This window comes from Sorghum bicolor, chromosome 5 (assembly GCF_000003195.3).
Source record: "Sorghum bicolor cultivar BTx623 chromosome 5, Sorghum_bicolor_NCBIv3, whole genome shotgun sequence".
In the NCBI taxonomy this organism is placed as follows: Eukaryota; Viridiplantae; Streptophyta; class Magnoliopsida; order Poales; family Poaceae; genus Sorghum; species Sorghum bicolor.
Window position 1 is genome coordinate 8987427 of NC_012874.2, and position 8907 is coordinate 8996333.

At 44.8% G+C, this 8907-nt stretch overlaps 2 protein-coding genes across 2 annotated transcripts; one reads left to right on the forward strand and one right to left on the reverse strand.

Annotated features, from left to right (window-relative positions):
- LOC8056287 lies at positions 999-6764 on the forward strand. Its single transcript, XM_002449136.2, has 7 exons — positions 999-1585; positions 1794-2477; positions 3503-3855; positions 4371-4582; positions 5438-5694; positions 5769-5947; positions 6059-6764. Exons 1-7 carry the CDS (start codon positions 1342-1344, stop codon positions 6137-6139), a joined length of 2010 nt encoding a protein of 669 aa, XP_002449181.1. The 5' UTR covers positions 999-1341; the 3' UTR covers positions 6140-6764.
- On the reverse strand, positions 6893-8594 carry LOC8076750. Its single transcript, XM_002450448.2, has one exon. It carries the CDS (start codon positions 8231-8233, stop codon positions 7166-7168), a length of 1068 nt encoding a protein of 355 aa, XP_002450493.2. The 5' UTR covers positions 8234-8594; the 3' UTR covers positions 6893-7165.

Below are 8907 nucleotides of genomic sequence, written 5' to 3' on the forward strand. Positions count from 1 at the left end.
GCTCGGTGGCAGGATCTATGGCTCCGAGGTCGGAGCTACAAATCTCGGCTCCAAGGTACTAGCCACGTTAGTACCACCTAGAATGCCCTGCTGTGTATGGCCAGACACCTCAGAGCCAAGATTGATGTCGCCAAGATGTGTTACCTCGGAGCCATGAGTTATGGCCCCGACCTCCAAGATCCAAAGATGAGTTTATGTCATGTAAGGCGCTAAATGTAATTTTTTTGAGAAAATGAGCTAAAATGTAAAACATTAGGCATATGTGTTAGCATTTTTACAATATTTTTCCAAATGAGTTAGGCACTCATCTTGCCACGCCACTCGATCCTAACAAGTTTGCCCTTCTTAATAGTACGAGCATCTATCCTAAACTCGATCATCAACTTCTCTACGCACCTATAACCGTTAAATGAACATACCCTAGGTTATATCTTTGCCTTGTGCATTCCATTCCATCTTATTCGATGTTAATGCAACACATGCACCAACTAAACACCGAATGATATGATCCACTTCATATCGTCAAGTGATCGTATTGATTCATCGATCTTGACTTCACTTGTTCTTCACTGCTGCCTCGGTCCATCGGCGCCAAGTCTTGCTTAAGCTTCACTGTCACACGCGGTCCCTCACTTCAAAGCCTTCGACTTGCCCTTCACAGTTGCAACCGGTTCGTTAAGTCAATCCTCATCTTGATCTACTCCACTTTGATCATTAATAGAACTTGTTAATACACTTCTAATCTAGAAACTAAGATGATTTCTATGTACATTAATATAGGTGTCAACTAACTAACTAAAATGAGATGTGACATTGAAACTAACAGAGAGAAGAAAATAAACAAGATAAGGAAAAAAGTGGGAACGATATGAGAGAAAAGACATGATTGCATAAAATTCTATTTTAAAGAAAACTATTTATTGGAAATATAATTTTTTATATAGTTTAAATTTGACAATTAGAAATCATATCATAGTAGTTTTTAGGCTGAGACTATCCATAGCACAAAATCTTGGTGTCTTAAACCAATAGACTATATACTGTCTGTAATTGAGTATCGCATTTGCAGTAATGCGATTTACAGTGTATAAATGTACTAGCTTTGTCGGCTCGCATGTCTTCCCATCTCACCAAACCCCGTCGACGGTGACTCCAATAGTCATTCGCTCGCCGCCGCTCCTAATCCTCACCATCATCACGTGCAATTAACCAACCCTCTCCAACCAATCCCCGCCGGAATTACAAGAAAGCCCCTCCTCCTCTTGCTTCCCGTTCCCCCTCCTCTCCGTCGTTCATGGTGCTGGTGGCCGTCGACCGCCACCTCCGCCGAGGGGGCCTCTAATGGCGCAGTTCAGGCAGCAGTACGGCGGCGGCTTCTCCGACTCCCGCGGCCACCACCACCAGGCGCTCCCGGACTGGCACCGGCCCCACCACGCCTCCGCCAAGCCCACCTCCCGGATCCGCCGCCCCGGGAAGCCCGCCCCGCGCCGCCGCTCGCCGGCCGCCGCCGCCGCCGTCGCCGCCGCGCTCCTCCTCCTCGCCGCCGTCTTCCTCCTCTCGCGCCGCATCTCGCGCAGCCCCGCAGGTTGGGTTCCTCGCGCCCGTTGGCCTTCTTCCTCTCGCTTTCCTCAATTATAAAAAGATCGCGTCTTTGGCGCGTCCGGGCTCTTCTGTGGCGCGATTAGGTGCCGCCCGAGAGTTCTCGATCCAGTTTCATGTGTGGTTGAAGCTCCAATTGCGCGCTTGATTTGAAAATTCCTCCGCTTGGTTGCCTTGTCTCTGTGATTTCGTAGAGATCAGCCAAGATTCGAGCGCCGGGGAGGCGTTGCCGGAGTGGAACCAGAGTAAGAGCTGGAAGGAGCTCAAGTTCGGGCACGGCGGGGGCGGCCGGAGTGCGCGGGACTCCAGGTACTGGGACAGGGATGATAGGCGCCGCGATGAGGACTACACGGAGGACGAGAAGGAGAAGATCTCGGGTGGAAGTGGGACCTCCGCCGATGCTGGCGGCAGCGGCGATAAAGGTACCACCTCTGAGGCAGGTGGCGAGGATAAAGGGTTGACTCTAGAGACTGGCGGTGGCGCTAAGGATGTTCCAGAGGCGTCTGAAGGTGGGAAAGGAGGGACCCTGTACAATGAGGGTGGCAGGAAGGAGTTGGAGCAGTATGAGGCTGCAGCCATGGGAGGCACAGGGACAGGGGTGAGGGAGGTTGATCCAGATGATGAGTATGATGATGGCATCGATGCGCAGGATGATTTGGAGGATGCTCACCTGCATTCATCTGATGGTGGGAGGAAGCTTGGTGGTGGCAGCCATGAGGGTGCTGAGAAGGACGAGGTCGCCACTGAGAGGCACACAGAAGCAGGTGGAGGGAGCACTGATAGTCATCATGATATTAGTAGCCCAGACAAAAAGAAGGTTTCAGGTACTGGAGATAAGAAGCGTGTGTCCAAGAAGAAACCGAAACGTAAGAAGTCTGGTAAGTTATTTGCCACTTTGAAGTTGCTTGCAATTTGAAAATTTTGAATCCTTATGTAACAGTTTAACTTCTTAGACATTTTGATTCCAGTGAGCCATTAGCTTCGGATAACTTAAAAACTCTGTTTTTTCTTTTCTTTTTTGCTCTACTATTGTTCTGTAGCTAATTGGTAATTCTATGTTGGAAATGAGGTTAAAATTTTGTTTCATATTTGATTATCTGTACTGACTCATAAAGATCTTTATTTTGTTTAGAAACACAATTCTTCTTTTATGGATCCTCTAACAGGTGCTGCGGCACCTAGTAATTACCAGCATCTTAGAGCCTGAACAACATGCCTATTGTACCTGGTGAGGATGTGTCTTGCAACTCGAGTAGCATGACTTTGGACCCCCTGTTGTTGGACTGCCAACTAGTATTATGGCGTCACAACATGTTCATGATTTGCTCTTGGCTTTGGAACCCAATAACCGCGTGAAAACTTTTTTTTAACGTAATGGCAGTTGCTCTGCCTTTTGATTAAGAAGGATATAATTGACCTAGTTTATAAGGGAAACCAGGCGTGATTCTCTAAACCTCTGCAGCTCCCGATTCTCTAGCTAACTGTTTACATGCATGGGACTGCTGTTGTGTGAGCATGTTTGCAGCACTACAATGTCATTATGCTTTTTGCCTTAATAGTTCATGCAAGTTGGTTTGAAATCATTAATCGTGAGCTTCATTTTGAGGTGTATGAATATGATTTCAACATTTGACAAGGGAAATAATCAGTTCCTCCAATGACATAGTCTTGAAAATGTACTTTTTCACATACATGAAGTATATATGCATATAGGACATTATGAAACTACTTTTCAACACAAATCTACATGTTCAACATCATTTTTAAAAAAAATGTCGATGGTCAACTGGTCAAGTTTGGATAGTTTGATTGCTGATGACTTAAAACTTCACTTTTTTGTCACATGAGGGAGTAGCATATTGTTTTCAGATGGTTGTCTAATAAGTTGGGATAAATTTAACAGGTTCAACTTGTGAAATGAAGTTTCTCAATTCAACTGCTCAACTTGTGGAGCCTGCGAGAAATGAGAAATTCTCTAGTTTTAATTTGGAGTATGTAGAAGTTGAAGAAAGACCTGTTGGATCAGAATATTGGGAACCGAGATTTGCCGGCCACCAAAGTCTGCAAGAAAGAGAGGAGTCATACAAAGCTCATGACCAACAGTTGAAATGTGCTTTTGTTAAGGGTCCAAATGGTACAAGCACTGGTTTTGATATATCTGATGATGACCGAAAGTACATGAGTAAATGCCACATTGCTGTATCATCCTGCATCTTTGGGAATTCTGATCGACTGAGGACCCCATTTGGCAAAACGGTATGATATTTTTCTGGATGCTAAATTTTTGACTAAATTTGTTATGCTTCCGGTGTCCTGCTTACATTGCGTTCGGCAGCTTATATCGATTTTTTTCTAGGTTCCGTAGGTCAAATGATCATTTTGTTATGTCTTGTCTCATATAGTTATATCCTAGTTAACTCATTTACAGTGAACTTCTCTGGCTTTCTATTTTCAGAGGAACACATAAGAAACGTGCGTAGATAATAGGGCTGCGAAATGCAACTTCTCTTATAATACTGCACTGATTATATCTTTCTTTAAGTCTTTTAATATGGAAATATATACACTATCAACATCCTTTTGCATTTTTTTATCATAACCACATTCTCTAATATGTACTAAGTTAAATAGCTGTTGATCTCTCCTTCGCATCATTCCAATGTTGCCATGAATTTTAAGATGCTTCTGAAGTTGCTGTTTGAGGATTTATTTCATGACATGTAGATCCTGTAACATTTCTTAGAAATGTCTTTCTTATTACTCTTCCGCAGATTACAAGCCTTTCAAAGAAGACAGTTTGCTTTGCTATGTTTTTGGATGAAGTGACATTGCAAACATTAGAATCTGAAGGCCAGAAAATGGACAGCATGGGTTTCATTGGTATATGGAAGATCATATTGATTAAGAATATGCCATATAATGACATGCGTAGAGTAGGGAAAATACCAAAATTTTTGGCACACAGGCTATTCCCATCATCGAGGTAAGAGTAAGAGTGAATTTCTCTATGACAGTGCATGTCTAATTATACTGAATTTCTTGGTATTATTTTTCTTGAAGTATTCTGTTTTAGTGAGTTTCTCAAATTTTGACCTTGTATACTCTGGAAAAGAAGTTTACCTTTTGGTCAACACACCTTTTCAGTACCGTTATTTCTTATGTGCATGCATGTCATCTTTTCAAGAGAACAAACAAAGGTGTTTTGCAACCCTTGCCTTTCTCTGGGACCACCTCTCTGTTTGCAGTGCACATTACACATTCCAACAGTCCCACTTCCTGGAACTCATCACATGGCTCCACATGCTTGTCTGCATGACTGATATCTCGAAGTAGTAATTCATTCTTTCTTGAGTTGTCAGCTTATCACTGTTACTGTCATCACTTTCTAGGTCTGTTGACCTCATCTGGATGTATACAGTTATAATATTTGTTTGTTCCTGGTATGCTGTATTGTCCATTTGCATTACAATCCACAGGCAACAGAAGTTTTTTATTCTTTTGCACGCATATGTATATTGGTTTTGATTTGATCCAAGCAATAAGTTTATAAAGAAACCTTCTTGATTTAACTATTAGGACATTTAAAATCAAAGCTGTAAATGTTTATGAATATTGCATGAGATTTAGAGAAGCATGCAACAAACTTTTTTTATATCTTTTGCTGTAAAAATGAGTAAATTTACATATTCACTTGATGAAGTACCAGTGTGCTCATTCAGATAGAAGACCTTGTGCTCAATTCTGCATCCTTCAAGGATCCCTTATATATATGTTCTTTCATTTTATTTATTTTTACCACCTGTAACAATATCGCTAAGTACATTACTACTTGTATCAGGTTCTCAATCTGGTTAGACAGCAAACTGAGACTACAAACTGATCCAATTCTTATCCTAGAGTATTTTCTCTGGCGGCATGGTTATGAATATGCTATTTCCAATCACTATGATCGGCATTGCGTTTGGGAGGAAGTAGCACAAAATAAAAAGCTGAACAAGTTCAATCATACAATAATTGATCAGCAATTTGAGTTTTACCAAGCAGATGGACTGACAAGGTTCAACCCATCAGATCCCAACAAGCTGCTACCAAGCTGTATGCTCTATTACCTGCTAGTATTGATACTACTGTATGAGTTCTGTGGACCTAACAATTTTCACTTTCTACAGATGTCCCTGAAGGCTCTTTCATCGTGAGAGAACACACACCGATGTCCAACTTATTCTCTTGCCTGTGGTACAATGAGGTTGATCGGTTCACACCCCGTGACCAACTCAGCTTTGCATATACTTACTTGAAACTAAGGAGGATAAATCCTGACAAACCATTTCGTCTCAATATGTTTAAGGTGGGTACAGTTGTCCAAAGTAGCTAGTTTGAAAATTTCAAGCCTTAATCATTTTGAATTTAATTGATGATGCTGTTCGAGAATTTATTTTGTTATTCTACAATTTTTCAGGATTGTGAGAGGCGATCAATAGCGAAGCTATTCCATCATCGATCAGAAGAGAGACACAGTGGTGCACAACTAACAAGATGACACACCCTTCCAAGTGATGGGGGGCAGAAGAGAGAGAGATCAGGGATTGTATTTTTGATATAGCTCAGCTATCCACAAGACTGTCTATTGAAACTTTATGACCCTGCCAAGGTGTTTATACTTTATATACTGCAAGCCATCTTACACTTGTCACTCTCCATCCAGTCCTGCAGGCCAGTTCCCGCCTTTCATTTTTTGCAGTTGACATAGGCGGATTAGGAGTTAGCTGTTTGGTTTTTCATTGTTCTCCGTAAAGCTCTGTTTATTCTTTGTCTTTGGATAATATGGCCCATGGATGTCTGGGGAAGCAGGGCATGGACTTCCCAGATTGTCCATGCACAATGTATTATTATTACCACACCACTGTAGGACGGTGTAGTGAGGCCATGATTCTCCTGCAATTCTCTGTGGTCTTACTGAAATGTACCATACAATAGAAAACTGCAGTATGGAATTTCCTCCAGGATAGAGCCGATTTTTGGTCTGATTTTTTGAAAATTTCAACCCTCGTGTACATTTGATTTCTGAAGCTCTTTTCATTGAACAGCCTTATGTATGTAAGAAGTATAAAACATGGGATCTGTGTTTACCTAAGTAGTAGCATTGAATTGCCAATTTATTCTCACATAGCAATCTTTTGTATGCAAAAGAATTCATTTCTGACAGACTGTCGATACAAGTTGGTTCCGGCATGTAGTACATGCGAAAGAATTTCATTTCTACAAAGTATTCAGTAGTTGCAAATGAATTCAGTAGTACATGCAAAAGAATTTCATTTCTGACAGAGTGTCAATACAAGTTAAATCACAAACCAAATGGAACGAAAACAGATCTGCACATCTACATACACACGCCAACACTGAAGATTTTTTTACATTTCTACACCACTTGCAAAACAAATCCAACTAATAATCAGACAGAAATCAGCATAAAGCCCGGCCAGCATTAATTCTGAAGACCTCCAGCCTGCACAAGGTCAATTAATGGATTGATGATCCAGAGGCTAATCTAAAACTCACCTCATGGTCAGGTTAGAGCCTTGTCTCTGAGGATCCCCAGCATCTCATTCCTTCCCCTGATCACCTCATCAAACACTTCGTCAAGAACACAGTCGAACGTCTCCACGCCTTCCCTGAGCTCACCTGACCGTGCCCTCAGCAGCTCTTCCTGCTGCTCGCCGTCGCGGCCGCCGCCGCCGTCCACCTTGCCATTGACGAGGTCCCGCACCGCCGTGGCGACCTTCTCGTGCTCTGCCACGGCTGCGGGGCTTGGGAACCGGGCGTGGATCAACGACAGCGATTCGCACCACGGCTCCAGCTCAGGGACGACGTCGACGTCGACGGAGGCGATCGTGGGCCGGGCGCCGCCGTTGTCGTCGACGGTGGCTGGTGATGGGGCGGTTAGAGCCTGGAGCACGAACATGGACAGGATGGAGGTCGTGATCTTGGCGACGAGCGTGACGACGACCATGCCACCAGCAGCGTCGTCTCCGCCGGCGCCGGAGACGATGATCGCCCTCCCCAGCCGCTCCGCCTCGGCCACCGCCGCCTTCGCGTCCGCCATCTTGTCGCGGAACGCGGCCGACGACGCCGCCTGGCCCTGGGCCTGGCACGGCTCCACGACGAGCGAGGCAGCGGCAGCTGCACCGCCGTCGCAACCGCGGCCGCCGACGATAACCTGCGCGGCGAAGTCGACGACCATGCAGTAGCGGTGCATCCGCGACACGGCGGCCTTGAACGCGTTGCAGAAGTCGAGCAGCGCCGCGGTCTCCTGCATGTAGTGCTCGAACCAGTCCCCGGCGCCGGCGCCGGCGGCGCCTGCGGCCACGGGCACGTCGGCCTTCCTGAAGATGGCCAGCATCTCGCGCTGCATCCGCTTCACGAGCCGCATGGCGTCGGCGCACCACCGCATGGACACCGTCCCCGACTGATGATCAACCTCCAGCGTGCTCTCGAGGTGCGCCAGCCCCTCGACGAGCGACGCGCAGAAGGCGGCCGTGTCGCCGCCGAGAAGCCGACATCGCCGGCGACTGCTGCTCGGCCGGAGGCGGCATCTTATCCTCATGCCCATGCCCAATTGCCCGTGCTTATGCATGGCGAAACCCTACTGTTTGCAAGGCTAATCCGTCCACGGATGTATATCTATATATCCATGTCCACTTGTTCATGTGATTGAGAGCAGCTGAAATCCAAGAACGGCTATGGGGAAGCTGCATGCATGCATGTTTGCAAATGGTGGTGACTAGTAGGTTAGGTTTCTTGGAAGAGTAGGGAAGATCATTTCAAAGGGGGAAGGAGGAGAAAGCAAGTTGAGGAGTGAAGCAAGAGGAGTTGGCATACTATTCTACTATATCTATGCACCTGATCGACATAGCTTGCTTTGCTTGGCCTTGTTCCTTGGTCTTGGCAGTTGGCATGCATGGTTGTCAAGAGGAGGTTGGGTTGGGTGTTTGGACAAAACTCACCAAACAAAAAATTTAGGGGGGGTTCGTTGGGTTGTTTAGGCCTTGTTTAGTTGAGGAGGCCAAAAGTTTTTGGACTGTAGCACTTTCTTTATTTGACAATTATTGTCCAACCATGGACTAATTAGATTTAAAAGATTCGTCTCGTAAAGTATAGGTAAACTGTGTAATTAGTTATTCTTTTTATCTACATTTAATGTTCCATGCATGTGTCGCAAAATTCAATGTGACGAGAAATCTTAAAAAGTTTTTGGTTTTTGGATGTAACTAAACAAAGCCTTAGGACAGGTTGTTGAGATGATGTGGA

Bases quoted from the DNA above. Each gene is read 5' to 3' on its own strand.
- LOC8056287 (XM_002449136.2), top strand. From the start codon at position 1,342: ATGGCGCAGTTCAGGCAGCAGTACGGCGGCGGCTTCTCCGACTCCCGC. The intron at 1,586-1,793 runs GTTGGGTTCCTC...GTGATTTCGTAG, and splicing joins CATCTCGCGCAGCCCCGCAG to AGATCAGCCAAGATTCGAGC. The intron at 4,583-5,437 runs GTAAGAGTAAGA...TACTTGTATCAG, and splicing joins AGGCTATTCCCATCATCGAG to GTTCTCAATCTGGTTAGACA.
- LOC8076750 (XM_002450448.2), bottom strand. From the start codon at position 8,233: ATGCATAAGCACGGGCAATTGGGCATGGGCATGAGGATAAGATGCCGC.